General features: G+C 43.2%; 1 protein-coding gene across 2 annotated transcripts in view; it reads right to left on the bottom strand.

Moving 5' to 3' along the window:
- LOC138164818 (excitatory amino acid transporter 5) overlaps positions 1-26559 on the bottom strand; it is an 84805-nt gene that overhangs the window by 21438 nt on the left and 36808 nt on the right. For both annotated transcript variants that reach the window (XM_069092748.1, XM_069092749.1), the window contains exon 3: positions 20006-20221. In XM_069092748.1, coding sequence (XP_068948849.1) covers positions 20006-20221 — 216 coding nt within the window. The remainder of the gene's footprint in view (positions 1-20005; positions 20222-26559) is intronic.

Below are 26559 nucleotides of genomic sequence, written 5' to 3'. Positions count from 1 at the left end.
GAAGGAAGGAAGGAAGGAAGGAAGGAAGGAAGGAAGGAAGGAAGGAAAGAAGGAAAAACATGTTTCCTACTGGTCCAGTTTCTGATAACATGGCTGAAGAAAGGGAAGTACAGCAGCTCCTTCAGAATCCCTTCCTTCGTCCCTTTGCTGCCTTCTGGTATAGGTACAAGTGTCTTTTTGCTCAAAGTTCTCCACAAAAGCATCCTCCACCAATTGACTAGACCATGCTAGACTGGCCACCTGACAAAATTGCTCAGCTATTTAAAGTCTACAGGAGTGTGGTTAGCTTGCTTGGCTAACCAATCACACTACAACATAGTTGGTACTATGGGACTAGAGCTCAAGAAAGAGACAGGAGCTGGATATGTTGACATGGGAGTTATAAATATAGAGATGGTAACTGAACCCATGGCAGTTGATGGGGTCACTGAGAGAGAATGTAGAAAGAGGAGAGAACCTAGGACAGAGCCTTGGGGAATACTAGAGTTAGGGGGCATGCTGGGGATGATGACACTGAACCAAGAGTCAATAATCAGTATTCCAGAGAGGAGAAGGTGGTCAGCAGTGTCTAATGTAACAGAGAGATCAAAAAAATATCAAACTTTTAACAGTAGCCACCAAGGAAGCCCTAACCTACTGGTAGAACTTTATTCTAAAATAAAAATATGGACTGTATGAAGGAAATGGAATTTTGGCAGCATGGGGAACTCTGGTGTAGGAACAACCTCCTTTTACTGATTGCCACCCATCTAAGGCTGCACTGGCTTTCCTCCATGCCTGGAACGCTCTTCCTCTTCCCCTTCACCTCCTGGCCAAAATTCCACCTTCTACAGAAGGTCTTTCTGAGTTCCATCCTTCTCCACTGCTAGGGTTTTCTCTCTAAGATTACTTCCCATCACACTCTTGGATATATTTGGTTATTCTCATGTTGGGCAGCTAGGTGATACAGTGGAGAGAGTGCCAAGTCTGGAGTCAGGAACACTCATCATCCTGAGTTCAAACCCAGCCTCTGACACTTACTAGCTATGTGACCCTGGGCAAGTCACTTCACTCTATTTGCCTCAGTTTCCTCATCTGTACAATGAACTGGAGAAGGGACTGGTAAACTACTCCCGTATCTTTGCCAAGAAAACCCCACATGGGGTCACAGAGAGTCAGACATGACTGAAAACAACTGAACAACATTTTCATGTTGTTGACCCGATTAGAACGAAAGCTCCTTGAAAGGAAGGACAATATTTTTGCTTTTTTTGCATCTTCAGTGTGCCTGGCATGCTATCAGAGGTGCCTAATCAATGCTTGGTGACTGAATGCCTGGATGTAGAAGTTAGAGAGCTGCACTGGGGAATCAGAAAGACTTGGCTGAAAGGTCTTGGCGACTCCTTGGATGTAGGGCTTGAGAGAGGGGAAGGATGACTCCAAAACTGGGAGCCTGGAAGTCTGGAAGATTGGTGGTGCCCTTGACAGGCATAGGGACTTGAGGCGGAGGGGAGTGTCAAGATGAACTCCAAGAATGGCCCTGATGATGAGTCTTGAAGGGAGCTGGGGATTCAAGAGGGCAGAGAGATAAAGAGCGAGAGCATTCCAGGCTGCATCAAAGGCTCATATATCTAGAGACCTAAGAAGCCTCTCATTTTACAGATCAGGAAACTGAGGCCCAGAGAGATTAAGGGGCCTGACCAGGATCGCATAACTATTAAGTGTCTGAGGTGAGATTCGAACCCAGGTTTTCCTGACTCCAACCCAGCGCTCTGCCTCAGAACAATGAAGAAAGTGAAATATAGCACAGAGATGGGAGATGGCATCTTTCTTTAGAGCTTCCAAACAGGTCAGGCTTCCTAGACCATTCAGTGCATTAAGAGCCAAGTAGAGCCTTTTATAAGGAACAGAAAGTGCTTTGCAGACTTTTAACTGCTGCATAAATGTCAGTCATGGGTGTATCTGCCCCAAACCTGTGGCTCCATTACTGCAAAGAGCTCTTGATGTCAAAATCTCTCCCCGGATACACATCGGCCTTTCACATTTTCAATTTCCCATCTTAGAGAGCTGCCCGGGCCCTGAGAGAAGGGACTTTTCAGGATCACTGATGAGGAATGCATCAGTGGCAGGGCTTGAGCCCAGTTCTTTCTGCCTCCAAAGCACGTTGCCCTGCTTCTCATGATTCGGGAGGAAAAAGCTGCATTTGGAACCAGAAGATACTGGTTCTCATACTGGTTCTGCCGATTACAACCTGTGTGACCTTGAATGAGAACCTTACGCTCTTCAGGCTTCGGTTTGCTCAGCTATAAAATGAGAGGATTGAACCGGATGTGCTAACTTCCCACTGAACAGAAGCTCCCTAAAGAAACGGAGGAGAGAAACCCTTAACCCTGAGGGCCATAATATTGCCCCCAGGCTTAAGTCAAGATAATTATATAGTAAAACATGGCGACTGTGCATACATAAATATATAAATAATACAATATAATATAAAAATATAAATAAATGTGCATACGTGTATATATACACACTTGTATACATGCACACATAATCTAGACATCTTTATGTCTATATCTATCTATATCTGTATGCATGTATGTGTATACCACGCATATATGTGTATGTGTGTACACACACATATACATACCTACCTACATACACACACATACAAATGCACATACACACACTGTGTGTATACGGTGTCCCAAAAGTCTGTTTAGTTTTAAGCTTAGTAAACCCTCCCTATTCTTACAGTCCGTCCTCTCCCAGGAGTCATACATCTCTCCCTGTGTATCATATTCACCATATGCACCCTTGAATGTTACATAGAGTTTATCATGGAACACTGTCCCACACTATTGTGCAATGACTATTAAGTCTTCCAAGTCTTTCTCCCTCTGCCACCAGATTTCAGAGATCATGGCTAATCTTTGCGTCCATTGTGGACACTGCCCTGCAGCTCTGTGATGAGCCTCTGTTCCTTCTCTTGAAAAATGGAGATAATAATGGAACCCACTTCATTGGGTTGTGGTGAGACTCAAATGAGGCAATATATGAAAAGACTAGGGAAACCTTGACATGCTAGCTAATCGTTAGTTCTTTTTATTAGGTGAAGTCCCAGGGAGTAGTTTGAGGCAGAGAGAGGTTAAATACATTGCATATTATCTACCAATCAATCAACAAGCATTTTTTTTCTTGTTTTTTTTTTTAGAGGGGGGAAGGCAGGGCAATTGGGGTTAAGTGACTTGCCCAAGGTGACACGGCTAGTAAGTGTTAAGTGTCTGAGGCCAGATTTGAACTCAGGTCCTCCTGACTCCAGGGCCAGTGCTCTATTCACTGTACCACCTAGCTGCCCCCAAAAGCATTTATTAATAAATGCTTGTTGACTGATTGTTGGGCACCTACTCTTTGTGAGACTGCACTCTCTGGTGAATGCTGATGTCCAGGTCCTCATCAGCCCTTGTCTGGGCTCTTACAAAAGTCTCCAAATTGGTCTCCCAGCCTCAAATTTCTCCTTACTCCAAACCAGTCTTCACTGAACTCCCAGAGTGATTTTCCTCAAGTGCAGGTCTGATCTTGTCACCATCTACTCAATACATTTCCTTGATGACATACTTTATTATGGCTCTTTATTTTTTATTTAAAAAAAAACCTTAAAAAATTTTAAACTTAAAACACCAAAAAAAATCATTTCCATACATAATCAGAATACAAGAAAGATTCTCTATGAAACAGTAAATTTCCATTTTCATACTGCTTGCTTTAAGAAAAAGTTTTTATGTAATGTATATGTAATGAATTCTAGCTGCTACTTTCAAAGCTATCCTAATGTTTTAATGGTCACTTTGAAAAAAAAAGATATTGCTGAAGTCGTCCTCTCACTAACCCCTTCCCCTCCCCCCATAGATAAGAAAACCTTGACCTAAAGGAAAAAAAAAAACTTCCTTGTAACATATAAACATAGTCAAACAAAATAGATCCACACAGCAGCCATATCCAAAGATGTGTCTCTGCGCCTTGCATCCATCAATCACCGCCTCAAAAGGAGGTGGGCACCATGCTTCATTTCTCCCTTGAGACACATTTGGTCATTATTTTGATCAGTTCTTGCATCTTGCACAATTGTACTTCTTTACAATGTTGTCCTTAAATAAATCGTTCTCACTACCCCCCATCCTCTTTTGGTTCTGCTGACTTCATTTTGCATCAATTCACATCACCAGGGATTTTCTGAAATTGCTCACTTTATGGTTTCTTATGGTGCAATAATATTCCATCATATTCACAGGTCATGATTTGTTCAGCTGTCCCCATATTGTCTAAGAAGCAATCTAAGGCACCTCCTTCGATTCTAGTTCTATTCTCTCCACTACCCCTTTCCTAAGTCTCCTTACCCCTCCTTTGCCCAATCCCTATTTGTTTACCTCTTGATTTTGATAGAATGTACCTGTATTTAACTCTTCTTTGTTCATCTTGGATAAGGGAGGTTCACCTTACCGAGCCCCTGGGCCTGGCTGGATAGGCACAGGGGATGTATCACAGCACTAGTCAGAACCATGTTGGCTTCTGCACTCTACCACTGCTTGGAGGTTCCAGCATCTGGAATTTCCTGACCAGGCTAGGACTTCCTCAGGAGACTCTGCTCTTGCTTCCAGACACAGAGCCTTGAAGACTTCGTGTGGCTCCTCCCTGGTCTTACTGGTGCTAACTTTGGGCTGATGATTCCTTTCCTGTTCCTCTCAGGCTTCTGGATGACTTTTTCTGCAATTCCAAGGTAGAAGAAGTAAAGGTTGTTTCTTACTGGATTTCTTGATTATTTTTCCATCCAGTGAGAACTTCAGGTTTTTTTTTAAAGCAATTGGGGTTAAGTAACTTGCTCAAGGTTACATGGCCAGTTATTTTTGTGTGGGTGCGGAGTATCTGAGGCCGGAACTGATCCCAGGTCTCCCGACTCTGGGTCCGGCGCTCTTACTCACCGTGCCACCTGGCTGCCCCTAGAACTTCAGGTTTTTGCTGGAGTTGGTGTGGGGGCCAAGCAGGTGACCATGTTGGCAGGAAGTCTGTGGCTGTCTTTTCTAATGCCTCCTTTCCACTGTGTTCAACCTAGCTGTCATCCCTGCCCTCCTGGTGACCCTCATTTTCAGCTGTCAGTGTGAAGCATTCCATGTTACTTCAGCTTAGCACCCCATCTCTAGGTACACCCAGAGAACATCCAGCCTGAACTTTCCTTCTCATGTCCAACTTGTAAAAACAATTGATTGCATCCTAAACTCCTATAATCACTTAGTCCCTTTTCTCACCACTGCTCCTTCATTTTTATTCCCCTGCTTTTTTCCCTTTCCAATCCATCTTCCATGCAGCTGCCTCATTCAGGCACAGGTCTGTTAAGTTCCTTTGTGTTTACATATCTGTACTGTTGTACCATATAATCTGTACCATTGCATATGAACATAAGCTTCTTGAGGGCAAGACTGTCCTGTTTAATGGTCTATGGATGCTCAGTGCTTAGCCCGGTGCCTAACTCATTGGGGGTACTTAAATGATTGCTAAGGTTAGAGTGTTTGAACCTGGAAGTTTATTGAGGGGTGGTGGTAGTCTCACATGGTGAGACCTACACTTTAGGAAAACCATTTTGGCATCCAAGTAAAGGACAGAATAGAGTAGGGAGAGGCTGGATGCAGAGAAACCATTTAGAAGCCTATGTCTAGTTCATGCCAGAGGTTATGAAGATCTGAATGAAGGTGTTGGACGTGTAAGCGGAGAAAAGGGGATGGATGTGAAAGGTAGTTTTTAAAAAATTTTTTAAATTTAATTTAAATTGGTTTTACTTTTGAAAGGTGCTTTGAAGGAAGAAATGATAACATTTGGCAATGGATTGGCCATGGGAGTGAGGTTTGGGGATGGTACCTAAGTTGTGAATCTGATGAATTGGGAGTATGGTAAATAGAGAAGTTCAGAGGAGGGAGGATTTGAAGGGAAAGGCTAAGGAGCTCTGTTTTGGAACTTGCTGAGTCCGTGATGCCTACAGGGTTCAAGATATCCAGTCTGGGATCTCCAAGAGTCAGTGGTGATGTGGGCCTGGAGTTAGGAGGGAGGTTAGGTGTTGTCTAGTACTTTTTCCTAGGCAGTTATAACTCTTATTCAGAGAAATGTACATTAAGAGCTCAGCCATTACTTAATCTCTGGTGTTTTAATAAGGTGGGATGGGGAGGAGAGGGAGGGATAGAATGAGGGGGTGCAGTACTCTTCCTATGAACCAGTCTGGTGTCTTGAGTCTTAACACCAACTTTCCAGAGTCCTTTGCTGATGATTGAGAAATGTATTCATCACTTGGCGGTTCTTCTGGGACATGGTCTCGTTGTATTTTTTTGGATCCTATATTGAAAGGAGCATTGACAACTCCCAGACTCAAAACCTCAGAGTTTTCTTGGCTTCATCCATGGGCTCCACATCGTCTCGGTCATGGAGCCCTGTTGATTTCTATCTCTTGAAATCCTTCCCTCCTCTTCATTCCCACTACCCACCCCCATCCTAGGCCATGTTTTCATCACATCAAACATGGGTGATTACAGCAACCTCCAGATTGGTCCTCTTGTCTCTGGGCTTTTCTTTTCCTCTAATCATCAGTCATTCGATACACAGCCAAATTTTCCTTAAACTCCATTTACCACAAAACTCTCCTGTTCACATCCCTTTTATGACCTTCTATGTCTTATAGCCTGGCATTCAAGGCTCTCAACACTCTGGGCTTGACCCTACCTACCCAACTTGATCTTCCCCTCATATACTCTAGGCTCTCTATGGTCATTCTCATCCCTCACCTCTACTAATCCATTTCCCAAACTCAGGAAAGAGAATTGACTTGGTAGCCATAGTACTTGGGATCAAACCCAGACTCTGCTTTGTACATTAATGTATTTGGCAAGTCATTGAACATTGGCAAGAACATGGAACTCTTCTGGGGCTCAATTCCACGATGTATAAGGTGATAGGATTAGGTCAGATGATTTCAAAGGGTCTTTGCTGCCTTACCCTCTGATGATTTTCTTCCTTCAAGGCTCAGTTTAGAGGCCAGGTCCTCCATGATTCATCTTTACCTCTATACATTTGCACCACTATCCCCCATCCTCTGAATTCAGCCCTTCCCCATCTGGGCCTCTCAGAATCTTTATCTTCCTTTAAGCCTCAAGGGTCAGCTTCTCCAGGAAGCCTCCTCTGATTCCATTAGTTATTACTTTCTCCCTCCTCAAATCCCTTCTATTTATTTGACTGTGTACATGTTGTATCCACCCAGTAAAAGGAAGATTTCTCAAGAATCTGTCTTTCTTTTTTGTATTTGTAACACTTGGTTATAACAATAAGTCTAGGGGGCAATTTATTTTTTTTTAATTTTTTCCAAATGGTTTATTAACTTCTGATTTACATCATTCATTTCTGCCATATTTTGAGTCACAAATTTTCTCCCCATTTTCCCCCTACCCACTGCCCCAAAAGAGAAGTCCCACAGGATATCCCCTCCTCCAATCTGCTCTCTCCCATATTTTCTCCCATAACCCTTTTGACTTTCCCAATGGATCTCTATGCCCCAGTGCCTGTATATCTTATTTCCCAATTACATGTAAAATGGTATTAATAATAGTATATATATATATACATTTGATTTTAAAACTTTGAATTCCAGATTCATTCCCTTCCTCCCTTGTCACCCACCCTTACTGGGAAGATAAGCAGTTCAGTATAGGTTATACATTGTGGCTAATGCAAAACAATAACATAGTAGATATATCTTTTACAATATATCTGTGACAGTTATTTTGGAAGGAGGGTCAGTTTTTACAAGTGGCATTGACTATATTTCTGGGACATGAAAGATCTTGGGGCCGAATGTAAGGGTTATGGGATTTAAAGATCTTCCATGCCCCATTGGACTTGCTGACGTAGCAGGAAGGGGCGGAGCAAGAGGAAGTGGAAGCCAAACTAGCGTTCCTGCGGTGGCTGGCGGTGGTGGCGACGGCAGCAGCAGCAGCAGAGGCAGCGGCAGCGCGAAGCCCTTTTTGAGTTAGCCAGAATTTCTGCTAAGGACTCCTGCTGAGGACTGCCAGGGGCCGGAGCTGCTGGGAGCGCGCTTCCCAGATGCTGGGTGGTTGCTGTGAGTGGGGAGAGGAGGACCTTTGCCTGAGGTAGCCTGTTCTGTTTTAAAGGCTTGAAAATGTGGGTGCTTTCTACTTTATCTACCTGTGCCAATGTCATAACTACTCTGATGGCTTTCACTTTCTGGTTTTGGGACTCTGTCTTTTGGTATCTTAATAAATTTTCCAGCTTATTCCCCCATATGGCAAGCATGATGTATTTTGTGATGGATAATTATATCAGCATATTTGTAATCTCCATAGGCATTGTGAATATGGCATTGCTGATACATTTGGCGACGAGGATGGGATGACTATATTTCTGACTATATTTTCCCCCCTCCTATCCCACCTCCCACTTGTTCTGTTTTCTACTTTGATCCTGTCCCTTTTTAAAAGTGGGTGCTTCCAACTTCCCTTCCCCCCAGCCTGCCCTCCCTTCCATCATCCCCCCTCTCATCCCTTTCCCCCCTACTCTCCTGTAGGGTGAGATACCCTATTTAGTGTGTATTTCATTCCCTCCTCAAGCCAAATTCAATGGGAATAAGGTTGACCCATTCCCTTTTGCCTTCCTATTCTTCCCCTCCATTGTAACTATTTTCCCTTGCCTCTTCTATACGAGATAGTTTACCCCATTCTGTCTCTCCCCATATCCTCTCATTATATTCCTCTCTCATCTCTTAATTTCACCTTTTAAGTATCATCCCTCCCTGTTAAATTGGTCCTATGCCCTCTATCTATGTACACCTATAAACACATGCCCATATACCCTCATATATATATATATATATTTCTATTCCCTTTAACTACTGAGAAAGGTTTCATAAGTTACAATTATTGTTTTTCCATGTAGGAATGTTAATAGTTCAACTTTAATAAGTTCCTTATGATTTCTTTTCCCTGTTTATCTTCTCATGCTTCTCTTGCTTCTTGTATCTGAATGTCAAATTTTCTATTCAACTCTGGTTTTTTCAACAAGAATGTTTGAAAGTCCTCCATTCCACTGAATGATCATATTTTCCCCTGAAATATGATACTCAGTTTTGCTGGGTAGGTGATTCTTGGTTTTAATCCAAGCTCCTTTGACCTCTGGAATATCATATTCCAAGCCCTTTGATTCCTCAGTATAGAAGCTGCCAGATCCTGGGTTATCCTGATTGTGTTTCCACAATATTAAAATGGTTTCTTCCTGGATGCTTGTAATATTCTCTCCTTGATCTGGGAATTCTGGAACCTGGCTATAATATTCCTAGGAGTTTTCTTTTTGGGATCTTTTTCAGGAGGTGATCAGTGGATTCTTTCAACCTCGATTTTGCCCTCTGGTTCTAAAACATCAGGGCAGTTGTCTTTGAGAACTTCATGGAGGATGATTTCTAGGTTCTTACTTTGATCATGGCTTTCAGGTAGTCCAATAATTTTTAAATTATCTCTCCTGGATCTATTTTCCAGGTCAGTGGTTTTTCCCATGAGGTATTTCACATTGCCTTCTATTCTTTCATTTGTTTGGATCTGTTTAACAGCATCTTGATTTCTCATAAAGTCATTAGCTTTCATTTGATCCAATCTAATTCTGAAGCAATGATTCTCCTCATTGAGCTTTTGAGATTCTTTTTCCATCTGGCAAATTCGGCTTTTTAAGGCATTCTTCTCCTCATTGCCTTTTTGAGCCTCTTTTGCCATTTGAGTTAGTCTATTTTTTTTAAAGCAATTGGGGTTAAGTAACTTGCTCAAGGTTATACGGCCAGTTGTTTCTGGGTGTGGTGCTAAGTGTCTGAGCCTGGATTTGATCCCCAGGTCATCCCAACACTGGGGCCGGTGCTCTTACTCACTGAGCCACCTGGCTGCCCCAAGTTAGTTTATTTTTTAAGGTGTTATTTTCCTCAGTCAGGCTGTTGACTCTCATTTCATAATTTTCTTGCATTGTTCCCATTTCTCTTCCCAATTTTTCCTCCACTTCTCTTATCTGCTTCTTAAGGTCCTCTATGGCTTGTAACCAGCTCGTATTTTCCTTTGAATCTTTTGGTGCAGGAGTTCTGACTTCACTGTCTTCCTCCTGTTCCATACTTTGCTCTTTTTTGTCCCCAAAATAGGAGTCTAATGTTGGAATCTTTTGTTTGCTTTGTTTCCTTTGCCTGGTCATGTTGCCCTTCAGTAACTTGACCCCTGGGCTTTTTGCCACAGTAGGACTCTGCCACCAGACAGGGGAGCTTTCATCCCAAACGCTGGGGTTTTCTCAGCTGCTGGAGGTATTAGATGGGGCCCTCTCTGAGGCCTACACATGACCTGGCAAGCTGGACACACACCCCAGGACCTCCACCCTAGACTGAAATCCAGATCCAAGAATGTTAAAGCAAGAGCGATTACCCCTCAGACTGGTGTTTGGTCTAGGGAGCAATTTAGTGGACCCTAAATTCACTTGACTCCTTCTTTGGATTTAGGGGGTTTATGTTGGAGGAAGAGTTCTGAGTTCAGTCCTAATAACTCAGTCCCTAGGTCGGAAGATTTACAACATGTAGGCAGAGTTTGGGCTCTCTGCTTAACTCTACCATTATATCTGTCTTTAGTTAACTCTTGTTATATGTGGTTAATGTAAAATTCAGTTTAATGGAAATGTTTGGGTAACCAAACAGCAAATAATACTGCAATGTCTGTGAATAGACAGCCATGGCAGTGTGTGTGTATGTGTGTGTGTGTGTGTGTGTGTGTGTGTGTGTGTGTGTGTGTGTATGTGTGTGTTGGGGGTGGGGGAATTGGGGAAAGAGCTTACTTTTTGTCGAGATTTCCCTCATCCCCAGTCTTCTGCTCTGGAAAGGCTATAGAGCCAATGAGTGTCCTCAATATATCTCTTCTCTACCACAGCTCAGTCCTTCCTCTGTTTTGTGCTTTCTCTAATTTCTTGAATCTGGAGACCTTAGAATCTTTGCCTCTGATTCTGAGTTAGCTGATCTTTGTTGTACAAGTTGCTTAGGGGTGAACCAGTGTTGCACCCAATGACTCTGATTAATTCAAGGAGGGGTACAGTGCCTGTTCATTTGTTGTTCCATAGCTTCAGCCATGTCTGACTCTTTGTGACCACATTTGGGGTTTTCTTGGCAAAGATACTGGAGTAGTTTGTCATCTCCTCCTGTTCATACTCATTTCTGATCATTCACTTCAATTAAAAAGTGTTCTCATGCAGTCTAGTCACTGGAACCAAATGGTGTTGGTTTTGATCATCTTTGTAGCCTCAGCAACAAAGTAGAAACATCTTGGACTCTAAGCTAGTGCTTACTATATGCTGATTGAATGGAATTGGAGCTGTCCTGTCTCCTCCAGGCTTCCTGGAGCAATTTTTCTCTCTTTTCTATGTTCCACCACCCTACCTTCATTTACTTATCTGTATACATGCTGTATCCCATCAGGAGAATGGAAACTCCTTGGTTTCCATGGTAGAAAGGACACTTGTTCTGCAGTCAGAAGATGTGGGTTCCTTTTGGTGCTTAGACAAGTTACTTCTGCTCACTTGGTCTCAGTGACCTCATCTGTAAAATGGATCCTATGATTATATGGTTTTTACTTTTGTATTCCCAGAATCTCACATCATGACTTGCTCTTGAGAGATGCTTAATACAGTTATAATGAGTTGAATTGAAATGAATACTTTGATTCTACAATAACACTTCTGCCTTCCTCCCCCTTGGTCCTCTCTGCCTTTCAAGACCTAGACCAGACCTAACTTCCTCCAAGGAAACTTCCCTGATCCCCTCAGTCTGAAATAATTCCTCCCTCCTCTCGGACTTTACAGTCCTAACTGCCTGAGTACACATTGGGCCTTGGGTCATAACTCTCTTGCCTCGTACCTTTAGCAAGTGCTTTAAAGACTGGATCAGGAAGTGAAGGGTTAACTCATAAGTTCAAACTTACTGCCTCCTTCATACTTCTTTGCTAATATTTCATCCCCTGAAGTCATGAAGCTTCTTATAAAAATTCCCATTGACTTAGCACACACACACTATCCGTTTAGAGAAGCATTCACTGCTAAATAAATGGCAGGAAAAAATTAGCTGGAGAACTTGATGAGTCTTTTCACTTTAAAAACTTATGAGTCGGGGCGGCCAGGTGGCTCAGCGAGTAAGAGCACCGGCTCCAGTGTTGGGATGACCTGGAGATCGAATCCAGGCTCAGACACTCAGCACCCACCCAGAAACAACTGGCCGTGTAACCTTGAGCAAGTTACTTAACCCCAATTGCTTAGGGGCGGCCAGGCGGCTCAGCGAGTAAGAGCACCGGCTCCAGTGTTGGGATGACCTGGGGATAGAATCCAGGCTCAGATACTTAGCACCACACCCAGAAACAACTGGCCGTGTAACCTTGAGCAAGTTACTTAACCCCAATTGCTTTAAAAAAAAAACCTTATGAGTCCAAGAATAGCACAAATTCAATATAATAATTCCCATTTTAATAATTCTTTTTCATGAGGAGGAGTGAGTCCATAAGCTGTGAGATAGTTCTGTAGAGTCCAACTAAGGCTATGAGAGCAGGCACAAACAATTTGCTAATCATGGGACAATTCAGACTTTTCTTCCCTTGGTTAACTAATTACACTGTTCAAAGATTTTAAAAAATGTGGATCTCCTAGAGGCAAGGAACAGGTAACACCTTACTTCCTCACCAATCACTTTCCTGGAACCTCTGAGAATCAAAGTAGACTAATAAAACACCACAAACACATCAGAAATGGGGGCTTTCCCACAAAAAGGAAAAGCTAGATATATATGTTACAATATTTCTATCCAGCTCCCTGAAATATCTGGGATGTTGCCATCCTTAAAAGTTGACCTGAGAATATGTGCCCTGTGATGTGTGGGCAACTTACGGAGATTCATCTTGAGAAACAAACTAGAGGGTACACAGTACTCTTGTCTCCAAAATTCCCAAGGCTTCCAATGACTATAAAGCTAATATTCTTTAATAAATTTCAAGATACATAAGGTTTTTATGTAGGCTTTTTTTTTCTTCTCCGTTGTGGCCATTGACTTAGCACACACATAAGCCATCCATTTAGAGAAGCAGTCACTGCTAAATAAATGGTAGGAGAAAATGAGCAGGAGAAATTGACGAGTTCTTCGCCTTTAAAAAACATATGAACCCAAGAATAGCACGAATTCAATGTGATAAATTCCCATTTTAGTAGAGATTTTAAGATCTAAAAAACACTTTCCTTTTAACAACTTCAGGAAAATGGTGTTGCAAGTTTTATTTTACAAATGAAGAAACTGAGGTTTGACCCTTAACATGGTGCCCTGCAATAGTAAGGATTAATGAATTCTACTTAATTGATTACTTTTTACCTGCAATCAAAGTTGATGGGAATAACATTTACTGTGCTGCTGTTTGGGGGTAACTCTCATATTCTGCACAATCTTTCAAATATCTCTGGCCCAGACATCACAGCAGCAATTCTTTTTTAAGCACCCAAGGATATGACTCTGTTCGGCCAGGTGACTTGAACTCTTCAAGGGCAGCTAAAAGCTTTCTTATTGTCTCTTTATTTTGCTTGGGTCTTAACTCCCTATTAGCCATTTTTTGGTTATTGTTCTGTCCTTTCAGGCACTGGAGTCATTCCATTTGGCAAAGAAAACAGCAGCAGCAAAATAAACAGGCACCCCAACTACAACAAACATAATATCCAGTCTTTGTGGGAAGACCTCCATTGATGGGAATATCACTACCTCCCACAGGAGAGGATGAGTGAGTGGCAAGTAGACCTTCACATGGCCAATGCTTTTAGGGGAAACTCTACCATGTCCCTGGAGACTCTATGAATCCCTTATCCCTGCTCCCCACACTGCCTAACCAAAGCCTTACCAGCACCCTTCTGTACTCTCTGACCAAGGAATGGGGAGAAACTACTTACTCACCCAACTTTCCAAAACAAATGGCCTCTGGGTTGAGAATACCCATGGAAATATCCTCAAACTGAAAGGATCAATTTTCACTGAGTTAGAAGCAACCATAGCCAGAGAATAAACTTGGAATGCTGGACTCTCCCACAGCCCCCAACCGAGACTGAGAATCCCAGAGTCAGGGATCTTGGCCACAAAATCTTAGAATCCCAGAATATGTCATCCATCTCCCAGGGCAGGGTTCTCCTCAACCCCATGTGGCATTTATGACAAGCGGTTGACCACCTCTTTGAGAATGTGGACAGAGAACTCACTTCCCTGGGAAGCAACTCATTCACCTTTCCAGAAAACTCTGCCTGCCCCATGTCTTCCTTACACTCCCCAGAGACTTCAGTGGGTCTACTAATTCACTGATGGGGATATTCCCCCCCCCCCAAAAGCATATTGCAATGTGCCTATGCCTCCCCATCCAAAATGACTGTGTCCTACCTTAACCTTCCCGCAGCAGCGGGGAGGGGGCGAAACAGCGTGGTGTGGTCTTCCTTGTTTTCTCCTAGCATTGGGAGGGTGACATTGGGAGCAGAGTTGCTCAGCATCTGAGGGTTAGCTCTTGGCACATGACTAACCCACCATTTCCCCCTCAATCTCATCCTTTATTCTGGTTGTCTTTCATAATTCCCTATTTGTCACGTGTTGTAGTTTGTTCACATGCACCATGAGTCCCTTAATTGCCCTCTAAGTGATACTCAATGTCACTGCCTCTCACAGGAGAGGTAGTGGAAACTATAGTGTTCCATGAATCACAGACATGTAGTGACACCATTAGAATTATGATATTAAAAAGACACCTTCATACCAGCTTACATTCCTCTTTCCACTTAATTCTGGAGCCTATGTCTTGTCCATTCACTCTCTGTCTCTGTCTGTCTCTGTGTCTCTGATTGTCTCTCTGTCTGTCTGTCTCTCTATTAATCTAACTGACTGGTTAATAGAAATTCCTCATCCATTTGATTATTCCTATGGAGATGGTTACTCCAAACTCTGCTGACTTGTAAATCTTTTCCAGGAGGCTCTACAGTATTTTATGACTGCATACAACTCACCCAATGTCATCTATAAACAGGAACATATGGAAGACTTCACTACTCACAAGAAATTCCCCTTCAACAAGGACTTTGATCCATGTCTCCTTCATGACAGTGGTGAATGCTTTTGGGACATATATGTTTCCATGTTTTATGCCTCACCACATAAGCATCTGTCTCTCTCTCTCTTTCAATACATGCACATATTTGCCTTTCCTGATATTAAAGATCAGGGGAGAGTTGAACAAGGTTAATACTATTATATCTTTAGAAAAATTTCGAATTATTTAAATGGCTGGATGGAGACACCACATTGGAAGGGAGTCTTTCAGTCAGCATTTTGCTCTACTGAATCAAAACATTTTCGAAATAATAAGCAAATAAGGACCACAATGGGATCTTGTATGTGATGATAAAATATGTGGTTCACTTTAAGAAAGCCTATCTGTTCCCAACTACTATCCCTATCAAGGACGACCTCAATGCATCAATGTGTATATGTTATAACACATTATTTTTATGAGATCTATATACAAGAAAATTTTATGAAATATGAAAATAGGTATATAGTTAAGTAGCTGTTGGTGTTCTCTTAATTGCCCTTAAGGGAAATTAAGAAGGTCTGAGATTCTTTTCTGTGTCTTCAGTATCTTCTCTTTTTTCAGATATCTTTATGACTCAACCCCTTAGTGGTTCCATTGTGTTATATGCACAGGCCCCTTTAAGTAAGCAAAATATCAACTCAGAGTATATATACATTTCTTAAAGTCAGAGGGCATCACAACCCTCTGTGACTAATTTCTATTTAGAAATTAGCAAAAAGTGTGAAAGCCTTCCTGCAAGCAAGGAAGTTTCCTTAAGCAAGCTCCCCTTAATGAGTGCCTGTTAATGGGCGGAAAAGATCTTATATCCCCTTAACATTACAAATACCTCTAGGACTGTGATGTTAGAGTCAAAACATGGTGCCTCTACTTTCCTTGATGTTGAAAAAAGTTTGTCATAAAAATCTTGTCTGATCTTTTCTCTCTTTCACCATTTTGTTGTTCTCTTTCTGGACTCAACCTTAAATACATTCAGAATGATCCTGTTTAGTTCACTTTACCTCTCTCATCAAGCTTTTTAACTGGTTTTACCCTTCAATACTTCTCTCTGTTTTATGAGGCAATGCTGTTCATAAACTAACATCATTTTTCTCTGCAAGAAATTACAAATGAGCTTATGTTCAAAATGATATTGTCCTTGGCATCCGTGTCTCTACTTGGCAAGCGTGCTTAGCTACTAAAGTGCTTTTTGGGGTTTTTTAGTTTTCCTATGGCAAATGATTTATATTGGTCAAACTTTAGTCAGTCAAGTATTTATATTAAGTGCCTGCTCTATGATGGTCAGTTAAAATAAATATTTATTAAGCACCTACTAAGTTCCAGGCAATGTGCTAAGCCCTAAGCTAGGTGCTGGGGATAAAACAGTGATGGTCCTCCCTTCCTTGGACAGTGCCTCAGAGCTGTACCCCCTCTCATGATTTCTCACTGTTGCCTGTGTGGATGTTTTAGCTCCCTCTTGACAAAGACTCCATCTGGGCTGGGAGGGCGTCTTATCTAAATTCTGTACCTTCCTCGGTGCCCTGAAGTGTTGGAAGAGTTGGCATGGGATTTGGGCCCAGTTCTGTGGTTAGTTGTGTTTATGTCTGATTTTGTGCCCCCCCCACTCACACACACATTCACACACCCACGAACTCACACACATTCACACACACTCACACATACTCACACACTCACACATATACATACTCACACACACTCACATATACACACACTCACATATACACATACTCACACGCACTCACACACTCACATATACACACTCACACACACTCACACATACACACATTCACACACACATTCACACTCACACACTCACATATACACACTGACACACATGCACACACACTCACATACACATTCATACTCACACACACACACATTCACACACACACTCACAGGACTGTGGGCTCTGAGGACAGTTCGGCTGGGAGTGCTGGGAGATGAGTCTAAACCTTTAGTCTCTGGACTTCTTTTGAGTTAGGATAATGAGAGGTTCATTTTGGAGCCCGGGTGGCTCTACCTGGAGACAGGCTCAGCCATGGAAGTGGGAGGGGGAGGGAGGCAGCAAGTCTATATTTAACTACCTACAAAGTATCCCAGCAGACTAGTAATGTGTTTTCCCCTCTCTCTAACTCCCTTCCAGCACACTCTCATCCTATGACCCTTCGAATACATGAGGGTGGCTATTGTTTCCTCTGAGCCTTCTCTTCTCCAGACTACACATTCCCAGTTCTTTCCAACAGTTCTCATATGATATGGATTGAAGACCCTTCACCACACTGGTTGCCTTCCTCTGGACACTCTCCTGCTGATCAACATTGTTCCTAAAAAGTGGTGCCTAGAACGGAGTCCCAGACTCCAGACGTGGTCTGCTGAGGGTTGGGGATAACGAGTGACCATCTGAGTCCTGGGGGCTCTGCCCCTTCTAACCCTTTCAGTGGTTACTCCAGCCTCTCCTTCTGCTGGCCCTCCTGAGTCTCTCCCCTGCAGGCAGAGCTCTGCTGGCCCCCTCCTCTCCAGGCCCCAGAACCCCTCTGGCTCTCATCCTCCCCCATCTTTGCTTCACCTACAGTACTTTAAGGAGTCTGCTCCCACAGAGTCCAGCACCTGCCCGTGGCTGGAAAGCGACAGGGAGCGGGGGACCTTGCTATGGGAAGTCCTGCCAAAGAAGCTCACCTTTAACACTTATCAGCTGTGGGGCCTCCGGTCTGAGCCTCAGCTGTTTGTTTTTTTGTTATTGTTTTTCTTGTAAAATGAGGGCCTAGATCTAGAACTACAGAGGGCCCTAAAGCCTTTCTAGTTGAATCTCCTCATTTTACAAGTGGAGAAATTAAAGCCTGGGGAATTGAAGAGATTTGCCCAAGGTTCTACAGGCAGTAAACAGGAGAGTCAGAATTTGAACCCAGGGCCTCTGACTCCAGAGTCAGGGTTCATGCCCTTTTGCTCTCCTCCTCTCACAGGACTGTGGAAAGGAAAGTGCTTTGTGGATAGAATCATGAAGTTGGAAGGGATCTTACTGGTATTTAATCCAACCTATGCCTGGACAAGACTCCTGTCTACACTGCACCCAACAGCCTTTGTCTGAAGACCTCTAGTGGGGGAAACACCCACCATTTCCCAAGGCAGCCCCTCCCAGTCTGGGTCAGCTCATTGTGAGGATGTTTTCCTAGACATGGAGCTTCCTCAGGTAAGACAAGGCTGATGACTCCCCCACCAGAGAGTCCCTTATTGTTTGAGGAAAGAGAACCCTTCAGCCCTAGGGCCAGACTGCCTTGCCCCAGTTTCTTCAGCTAATCCTTGAAGAGCACAGTCTCCAGGCCCTTTATGAACTTGCTCACTCTGCTCTGGCTGCTCTCCAGACCATCAATGCCCTTCCAAAATTGTGGTGCCCAGAAAAGGACCCAGTCCTCCAGGATGGAGCACAGTGGGGCAATCGACTCCCTCTTTCTAGACCCTAGATTGCATTCCAAGATTTTTGTGGCACACACTCAGACTTCAGACTTAAAGCAAAGATCTAAAGGAACTCCTCCCCTTGAAAAACAGAATAAAAATAAAAACAAGATCTGTTATTTTTAATTAAAATCATTCCAAACTGAATAAGAATAGGTTGATGCCAAAAAAATGGGAAATGGATGGAGGAATGGACATGGACACAGATTATGACCCTTTCCTAAAGAAGTTTAGTGGATGTAAGTCAATCACCACAGCAAGAAGACCCACATGGGGCTGTCCTATCAGCATATGTATTTGGACAGACGCTACAAATGAACGGTGTTCTGGGCCCAGAATTGAACAGGATGAAGTAAGCATGTTGGATTGCTTTTGAAAAGCTGTGCAGTTCTGTTAATGACTTCTAGCCTCCCCTTTAAAGAAAATTCCATACGAGTCAGACTGCTATATCTGCCAAGGTTTGGGCATTACAACGTGCTAGACTAACCACCTTTCTGGCTAGCTGTGGGGGTAGATGTCATCTGCTGATGATCCAGGTAAGCATCTCCCTTTGCCTTTTGAAATCTATTTTGGGAGGAGAGGCAGGGACTATTTTGAATGCCAAGTGCCTTGCAGATTATCATCATCATCATTATTATTGTTTTACCAGACCTGAGATTTCATTAGTATAAGGAACCCCAGTGAGAAACTTCCTCTCCCATTACATATCAGTCTTTATTTTTCAATTTCTGGTTTCAGAAAAATTCCCGGGTTCTTACTTAACAAAGGCATTAAATGATTTGCCCAAACTTGAACCCAGTTCATACTGGCTCTGAAGCTAGGTCTCTGTCTATGAGAGATACCCACTACCAACTACTAACAATGTGAGCATTGAGAAAATACCCTGACTCTTACAATGCAGAAGGAAATTCCCAAGTGCAGAGATTTGCAGGGATGTCCTGCCTTCCCTGCCCATCTGTTTGCTTTCTTCCAGTGTTCTGAATGGTTCTATGGTTCTGAGTAGTTCTGAATACTTCTCCTGGCAAACTCCTTCAGGGCAGGCATCCTATCTTACACAGAGGTTCTCAGGAATCAATCAAATCTTCCTTATTGGTTTAGATTCCAAGACTTGGTGCTCATAGATTATTTTCTAGTTGACTTACCTTTTTTTTTTTTTTGTATTATCCATGTATACCCCTCCAGGGGCCCAGATAACTAAGAAGTGACTTATTTTCCTTTGGTAATTTCCTTGGGAAGATATTAGGACAGATCCCCCCATCTCTTTTTTTAAAGCCAGGAACAGAGTATCCTATTGGGTGATTGGCCAGTGAGAAGCCCCCTTTTGGGAGCCAGACTAAAAACAGCCCCAGTGGAGGATGACAGAGAAATGAAATTACCTGATAAGGTCCAGCAAGGCATCAGCTGAGCTCATGATGGGCTTCCCACTCTGGCCAGTGGTTTCCTTCTGAGCCGCACCGCCAGGGTGGATAATGGAGACCATGATGATGCCCACAATGACAGCGACAAAGGTGGTCCAGAGGTAGTAGGCCACAGTGAGGATTCCCAAGCGGCTGGAGGTCTTGGCGTCCAGGGATGCAAGGCCTGACATCAGGCTGAGAAAGGACAGAGCGTCAGAGCTGTTCATCAGTCACTCCATCAATCAACAAACATTTATTGAGCACCAACTGTATGCTGAGCACTTTGCTGGGTACAAAGGAGACAAAGTCAAAAGTGACATACTCTCGTCTCATAAAGAACTTACGTTCTGTTGGGGAAAACAAATGTGCACATAAAAGAACATGCAAAATATATTCAGCATTAGTACATGGAGACTGATGGCTGGAGGTCCTGGGAAAAGCCGCATGTAGAATAGGAGGTGACACCGGGCTGCATTTTGGAGGAAATGAGGGATGTAAGAGGCAGCGGTGAAGAGAAAAGGCTCTCTAGGCATGGGGAACAGCCTGGGCAAAAGTACGGAGGCTTGAGATGGCCTCTCTGCATAGAAATAGTAGAACCTAAGAACAACATGGAACTTTAAAGCAGAATCCTAGAACTTCTGGCATGCTAGAACCATAGAATCCAGCACGCAGAGACTATTCAACATGTAGAAGTTTAAAGATATATAACCAGTAGTGTGCTGCAACCAGATCTTACCAGCTAGAAAGAACCAACTGTTAAACTTTCTGTATGAGCATTTATACCTTGGAAACTGGTAAATGCTGTAGATCAGGGCTTGATTGATTGTTTTGTTGATTATCTAGACTTAAGTAAGTGATAGAGAAAATCTCAATAATGCTGTTTAAACTTAACCACCTGCATGTGGTAGGGGCTGGGATGCATTATTACCTCCCTTACTCCTTCCTACCCTACCTTCAATCTTTCATGCACCAGGGCTCCAACCTCTCCATCCAACTTTCCACCACAGGCCCCCTGGGTTTCAGATCGGTGAGCATTCACCATTTCTAGCAAGGGGCTCTTCCCCACCCCTCAAACACCCTTTCCCTCTCTCTTCCTCATCTCCAACCTCATTTCTTACTCTAGCTCTGACAGCAACAATCAGTTCAACACCACCAAAATACACCCCCCTGGCTACTCCCCTAGATGTGTTGTCTTCTATTAGAATATAAGCTCCTTGAGGGGTTCTCCCTCAGCAGCCAGTTCCTGGGGAAACATTATACCCACAGCTGGGGTATAATGTTCCGTTATGGGGGATATAGTTTTAGAAGAACAGTAACAAAAAATGGTGGCAACTTCAGACAGACACTTTGCTTCTCTCTGTTGTGGAGTGGGAAGAATAATGGCTTGGGAGTCAGGAGACTTGAGTTCCAGTCCTGACTCATATGAAGTTACACTGTGCTCTTAAATCACTTCCCCATTCTTATCCTCAGTTTCCCTCTTTGTAACATTAGTAAGCTGGACTACATGATCCCTAATGCCCTTCCCAACTCTGGATTCCATGACCCTAGGGTTCTACCTACCTTTAGTTCCTAACACTCTCTTCGTAAAAAGGTGATGAGTTTCTCATCACTCAAGGTCTTCAGATGGTGCTTGGATAGCCACTTAGAAGCAGTGTCATAGAGGGAATTCCTCTTGTGGTACAAATACTCTGAGATCTTTTCTAACTCAGACACCCTATAGGGTATGACCATGGTCTTTACATGTCTTAAAGGCCATCATGGGCAAGAGGGAATAGGCTGATTCCATCTGGCTTCAGGGCTGGGCTTGGTGGTCTTATTCAGTGCTGAGATGTTATGTTCTTTCTCTTGTAACCTCTTAAAGGTTTCTAAATATATTTATTTTGGAAGCAACGTTAGTTGTCAATGTCAAGATGCATGAGTTGAAGTCTTGGTTCTGACGTTTCCCAGCCTGGGGTAAGTCACTGCCCCTCAGGTTCTCGCTGTGTAAAATAGGAGGGTTGGTCTAGGAGATACCTTCCAAGTCTGTAGCAATGATCCTGCAGTTTCCAAGGCCCCTTCCAACTGTTGTCTGTGGTCCCTTTAAGCTCACCCTACACTATCATTATTGTTGGGTAGGGGCGCCACCCTGTGGCCAGCATATGTTTTCACTGCCTTCAGGGCCATTGGTATACCTGGGCTACCCAGGGGAGACTCTCACAAGAAAAGCCACATCATATTTTGCCATAAGCCTTTGGGAAAATCAGCATTGCCATTTCCTGGAGGTGGGAGTTGAGGGTGGAGAAGTAAGTCCCTGGACACCTGGCCTTGAACCCAAGCCCTTTGCCGGGCACAGTGTAGATCGGAAACACTTCATGAGTGTAGACACAACCCAAACTGAAAGGAAATCAATCTGTAGAATGTCTTAATTGGAATGGACCTTTGAGGTCATCTAATCTAACCATCATCTTTTAAAGATGAGAAAAGTGAGCTCCAGAGAGGAGTGACTTGTCCAAAGTCACAAAACAAATTCCTGGGACTGGAGCCTAGGTCTTTGAATTCCTGAAATCTAGCACTCTCTCTAGAAGCCTGCACTGCCTCTTTCCTGTTTAATCTTTGGTCTTTATGGTGGATTTAGGGGACTAAAAAGAAGGGTTGCTCCTGGTCAGGAGACCCAACCAGTTTTGCTGAACCAAAGAGATCCCCTCACCCCTGCCAGCCTACCCACCCAGACTCAGGGTGAAAAAGTCCGCCCCGAGAGATAAAGCAAGCCTTTGTGGGCTCTTCAACCATATTTGGTAACAACTCATCTCTCCTCCTTCAAGATTCATGGGAAAGGCTGAGTACTTTCTCTGCAAAGGCCCCTGGCTTCATTGGGAGGGGAAGAGCACAAGAGTGACAGAAGATGCAGCCTTTGCCTTTGAGGATCTCACAGCTGAGGAAGGGCGTCTTTTCATAACTAGAAGGGACTTTGAGGCCCCCTCGTGAAACTGCCTCATTTTACAAATGAGGAAACTGAGAGCCATGATCTCAAGAGGGGCAGACCAGTGAAATACACTGCCGGACTTAAGTATGGTACAGTCAGGGAAAAGAACATTGAATCTGAAGTCAGAGGGTTTGGATTTGAATCTTACCGACTAGGTAACTCACTTCGTTTCTTCAGGCCTCAATTTCCTCCTCTGTAAAATGAGGAGGTTGGACTAACTGGTTTCTCAGGACCAGACCAGCTTTAAATGTTTCAAAAAGAAGAAGAGGAAAAGATTCAAAGCATTTATAGCAACTCTTTTAACAGTTACAAAGGATGAGAATCTGAGGGGGGTGCCCATCAATTGGGGAATGTCTGAACAATTTATGGTATATGAATATGATAGAAAGCTTTTATTGTGCTGTAAGAAAAGATAAAAGACAGCTAGGTGGTGCTTATATTGCACAGGGCACTGGGCCTGGAGTCAGGAAGACCTGAGTTCAAATCCAGCCTCAGACACTCACTAGTTGTGTGACCCTGGGCAAGTCACTTAAACCTGTTTGCCTCAGTTTCCCCACACATAAAATGAGCTAGAGAAGGAAATGGCAAACCACTCCAGTATCCTTGCCAAGAAAACCCTAAATGGGGTCACAGAGTCTGACACAACTGAAAAAACATTAACAACAACAATAAAATAAGTGATAAAGGGGATGGTTTCAGAAAAACCCAGGAAAAGTTGTATGAACTGATGCAGAGTAAAGTGAGCAGAACCAGAACAGTGGTAAAGCCAAACAAAGACTTAACTTTGACAAAGGCAAAGACCGACCCTGACTCCAGGGGACAGATGAGGAAGCCTGCCACCCAACCCCTGACAGAAAGGGAAGAGACGCAGGGTGCACCGAGACACATTTTTGGACATGGCCAATGTGGGAATTTGTTTTACTTAACTATGAGTATTTGCTATGAGCATTTGGTTTTTCTTCTTCAATGAGGACGTGGGGGGAGAAGAGGGAGGGGGAACAAATAAATGCCTATTAACTGAAAATATGGTTTAAAAAGAACCTCAAGCTTCAACCAACATTTAAGGGCTCGCCATGTATAAAGTCGCCATTCCCTGGATACTCTCCAGTGTATCATTATTCTCCCTGAAATACGGCAGACAGAACTAAACATGATAATCCTAACTAGAGCAGAGGAGCGCTCACCTCCTCAGCCCATGCCTCATTTTTGTTAGCTATGAACAATCAAGCTTGCTGTCCACTGAGACCCCTGGATCTTTTTCATCTTATCCTGTACTGGTGAAGTCAATTTTTAAAACTCAAGCTTTAACAATTGTTCCTATATATTTTATTTTCTGCATTGCATCTTTAACCCCATGCTCTTACCTGTTGATTTTTTTGTGGGGAGAGACTGGTTCCATCATCTAACATGTTTGCTATCCCATCAGCTTTGTGTCATCTGAAAATTTCATAAACATTTTATCCATGCTTTCATCTACTCCACTGATGAAAATGCTGAACAGCACAGTTCTAAAGGCAGATCCCTAGGGCACCCCACTGAAGACCACCTTGGAGTTGGCATTGGACTCTGCACTCTCCTTTGAGTCTAGCCATCAAGTCATATCTAGATCAGATGATTCATGTGTTTTGGATGAATTGGGCTGACTCTCTATGAGCACTTTCTCTTTGTAGCAATTCATCAACTGCTCCTTTACGGAATCTAGGATTTTTCCAGGAATCAAAATCAAACTTGCTGGCCTAGTACTTGAAGACTTCACCCTCTCCCTTCTCTAGAAAAACAGTTGTTGTTTTAAAGCCTGCAGACTTTCTCCTATTCTCCCCAGTCTCTCAAAGATCCTTCATGGTGGTTCATAAATCACATCCACCAGCTCTTTCAGGACTCAAGCACAGATTCCATCAGGGCTTGGGGAATTAGACTCATCAGGGTCAACCAGGTATTATTCTCTTATTACTATCCTTTTTATCTTAGCTTTCCATCCCACATAGCTGCCTTTGTTTTGGTTTTTAATGTTCACAGAGGCACACAGAGAAAAACAGACAGGCAGAGACAGAGAGACAGGAAGAGAAAAACAGAAACAGAGACAGAGAGAGAGAGAGAAAGAGAGGGAGACAGAAGGAGAGAGAGAGAGACAGACAGAGAGACAGAGAGAGAGACAGAGACAGAGAGAGAGAGAGACAGAGAGACATAGAGAGGCAGAGAGAGACAGAGACAGACAGAGAGAGAGAAACAGAGAGAGAGAGAGAGAGCTGATGACTAGATAATTGGAGCTTCTCATGACTTGCATCACAACTCTGTCCTGGGCCTCTTCATCTACTTTCTCTTTCTGTCCGAGGGTCTGGAGGACACACTAGTGATAATATTGCTTACATTTCTGCTTCAGTGGATCTTCAGCCATGTGTCTGCTACCTGTTTTGTCCCATTCTATTTCTTAGATTTCCTCACATCACTACAACTCCTTAATGTGCAGTGTCACCCTGCCCCTCCTCCCCTTTGCCTAGTCTGTTCCTTTCCTATAAGGTGGGGCAATCCAGAGCCATATCCAGTCATCAGACCCATCATATCTCCATTATTCTCATGAGGTCCAAACTGACTTTTGGCTTTAGGATCTCCAGTACCCATAGTTTGAGCATTTATGTATAAATATGTAAGGCCATGAATTTGTATAGAATCATGGGATTATAGTTCTAGAAATGGAAAAGACCTCAAAGGTCTTATAACCCAATGCCTTCATTCTATGTAAGGAAAAACTGAGACCTAGCAGGTTGAGTGACTCACCCGAGGTCACGTAGATAGAACGTGATAGAACGCATCAGAAGTGGGATGACTGACTCCTTTCCTAGATTTTGTCTCCTGTGAATTTCTGGGCCTCTTCACTGCTCCTCTGTGTGGCCTCCGGTTTGGTAGGCCTATGCACAGACAGTTTTCTCTCTCTCCATACTTTTTCAGTTTAACATTTTTTTGGTTAATTTTGCAAGACTCTAGGGAGATAAATTGTACCAATTCATTTTATAGAGCTAGAAAAATCACTAGTGAAATTCATATGGAGGAATAAAAGTCAAGAGTCTTGAGAATAATGATGAAGAAAGTATGAAGGAAGCAGTCCATCAGTGCCAGATCGTACACCGTACTACAAAGTGGTGATCAAAACAAAAATGATTTGGTTTAAAAAAGAGGCCAATCAGTGGAGATGTGGAGATGCCAATATACAGAAGTGAGCAAAAATAGCAGCCTCGTATTTGATAAGATCCAAAGGCCCAAGTTCCTGAGAGATGGGCTGTAGCAGCAAGCACCCTAGCATACCCAGGATGGCTTCTAGCACAGGTTCTTAGATCTGCTTTTCTAAAGGAAAGCAACTCACAGTGGGTTAACAATCTTACTTCAATAAATCAAATATATATCATTTACCTAGTTCAGGGGAAAAAGCACCATGAACTTCAGAGAATACAAACAGAAGTTACAATAGAAAATAACACAATTCAGCAGGCAGGGCATCTAGCTGTCTGACCATTACATCCATATCTAGTCAGTTACCAGAGAGGGAAGCACCAACATATGAGTTTTCAAAGCCGGG

Source organism: Petaurus breviceps, unplaced genomic scaffold (genome assembly GCF_028583685.1).
Source record: "Petaurus breviceps papuanus isolate PSGF00001 unplaced genomic scaffold, PetGlider_PUasm1.0 207, whole genome shotgun sequence".
In the NCBI taxonomy this organism is placed as follows: Eukaryota; Metazoa; Chordata; class Mammalia; order Diprotodontia; family Petauridae; genus Petaurus; species Petaurus breviceps.
The sequence above is the reverse complement of the archived record's forward strand: the minus strand, read 5'-3'. Positions and strand labels throughout refer to the sequence as shown.